The following is a 2,346-nucleotide window of genomic DNA, read 5'->3' as shown; positions in this document are numbered from 1 at the left end:
TGAAAGAAGAGGGAGGGGCAACGGCTGTCGGAGAGGGCAGAAAGCTACAGCAGAAGGCTATGGGACGACGTCGATTGAAAGAAGAGGGAGGGGCAGGATTGTGACCGAGGTAGGAGACCTGAAGCGGACTTCATTTTGATTTGTTTTAATTATAATGATGATTTGTCAAAATAATTTCCACATAATATTTGTTTAAATAATTTTCTTCCAAGTCATATTAAATTATATGTTATTTGTTCAACAGGTCAACCAGACCCTTAAATAAACAAAAAGTTTGATAGAGACCATTAAATAAAGATTTTAAAAATTGGTTCCACAAAATAAGAATAAAGTGAAAATTACTTCCATTTTAATACAATTTTCTCTTATTATTATTCGTCTAATATTATTTGGATTTTGATTTACTTAATTTGTTATTATTTTAAGCAAAATACTACTTTATTTCATAGTCAATTTTTCTTTTCTTAAAAGGGGGGTGACTTTCAGATAGAGAGAATAAATGAACGTGGGAAGACCGGAACTGCAGATTCCCGCGGTCGCCGGAACCGGAAACACGGTCACCGACCCTTTAGCTCACTCTTATTATTTATTCACTGTTGCATTTATTGAAGTGGATAACCCAATTCTAATTCCACCATTTGGATAACTCCCATTATGGATTCCATTCCCCTCCCCCCCCCCCCCCTCTTTTATAAAACCCATTCTTCCGCATCAATCTAAAAAACATAATCTCCCAATGGCCATTTCAACTCCATCGTCCTTCTTTACCTCCCCCAATTCCCCCCTCACTTCACACCCATCACCACGACCGGTTTCAACCTCGGTACAGTTCGGAAGATGGCGGATTTCCGCCGCGTACGCTACTGCCGAGAGGGTGGAGACGGAATCAATTCGATCGTTCATGAATGCGGCCCCGTCTTCGTTGTATGACGTGCTCGGGATTCGAATGGGAGCCGATGCACGAGAGGTGAAAGCTGCGTACCGTAGATTAGCCAGAGTTTTGCATCCGGACGTCGGAAGTCATGACTCGTCGGCGGATGAGTTCATGAAAGTGCACTCAGCGTATTCTACGCTCGCAGATCCAGCAAAACGAGCGGATTACGATCGCAGTCTGGCGCAGAGGCGGGTGGGTGGTCCGTCTCCAATGAGATCTGGCGGCGCATACAAGAGTCGCAGATGGGAGACGGACCAGTGTTGGTAGATCCTTGAAATTGGATCGTCATTTTAGAGAAGTTGAGCTTGTAAATATGCCGATTTCGGTGGTTTCAACCATTTTCGCAATACTTCGCCATGATTTTGAAGCCAAAGTATTGAATTTATGGGATTATGATTTTTCATATAATGTACCTCATCAAGTGTAGTTTCTTATGATTTGGTTTTCGTTTTCATAAGGTTTTATTCATCTAAAATCTATAGCAAATGTCTTTTTTTTTTTAATTAACCTGGATATACAACCCGTTATGTGAACCGATTAATCGCAGGACGACCACCTGCTTTACAAATAGTCTGAAATCACCGCATTTAAACCTCCTTGACTACAAGGAGATCTTTATTCTTCCTTGGATTTGAACCTGAGACCTCCTGATACTTTTGACCTTTGGAGGCAAGCTCAAACCAATCAATCACCATCCTTATCGTTTCTATAACAAATGCCTTTTCAGTTGATAAAAGATGGATATGAATTTTAATATATAAAATAAAGTGAAAGGATTCAATTATTGAAAGACAATATAGTGTTATATACATACATGCATACATATATATATAATTACTAGAAGGGTACTCGCGTAATGCAGCGAAATAAATCTCGATTTTAATGTTTGGTTTTATTCTAGTCTCTATCAATATAATACGATTTTATGTGGTTTTGATAAAGCAGTAATGTTTTTATTTTTTAATGAAATATAAATTTGAAGATAGCATAAAAATTGAACAAAATAAATTGATATTAATATCAAATTAACTATTTAATAGTTTTTGTTTTTTTGGTGTGACTTCTTTAATCCAAATTTTTTATTATAATTTAATTTAGATTTAATAAAAAAGTAATTTATTTTTGGTTTAATGGTTTATTTTTTTTATATAAAGATAATAATTAAACATTCTGTTAGAACTCAATGATTATCTTAATTATATTTTTGATTTTCTATATTTAAAATGAATGTTTATCTTGTATTTGATTAAATTTATTTGCAATTAGTTACACGATTTTAAAAATAGAGTTTTAATAAGTTGTACTTATGCATTATTACTTGTAATCTTGAATTTTAAGTAATATGCATCAATATACAGTACTTTATGCATAACAAAAATATATCGATATTCGTATCAAATTAACTATTTAAA

General features: G+C 34.8%; 1 protein-coding gene across 1 annotated transcript; it reads left to right on the top strand.

The window, feature by feature from the left end:
- The first annotated feature begins 626 nt into the window (after positions 1-626).
- On the top strand, positions 627-1,417 carry LOC112524883 (chaperone protein dnaJ 11, chloroplastic-like). The gene has a single exon (XM_025134829.1). The coding sequence runs from the start codon at positions 737-739 to the stop codon at positions 1,199-1,201; it is 465 nt and encodes a 154-aa protein (XP_024990597.1). The 5' UTR covers positions 627-736; the 3' UTR covers positions 1,202-1,417.
- Positions 1,418-2,346: the final 929 nt, after the last annotated feature.

Source organism: Cynara cardunculus (genome assembly GCF_001531365.2).
Source record: "Cynara cardunculus var. scolymus isolate 2C chromosome LG 1, CcrdV1, whole genome shotgun sequence".
NCBI lineage: Eukaryota > Viridiplantae > Streptophyta > Magnoliopsida > Asterales > Asteraceae > Cynara > Cynara cardunculus.
The sequence above is the reverse complement of the archived record's forward strand: the minus strand, read 5'-3'. Positions and strand labels throughout refer to the sequence as shown.

Bases quoted from the DNA above. Each gene is read 5' to 3' on its own strand.
- LOC112524883 (XM_025134829.1), top strand. From the start codon at position 737: ATGGCCATTTCAACTCCATCGTCCTTCTTTACCTCCCCCAATTCCCCC.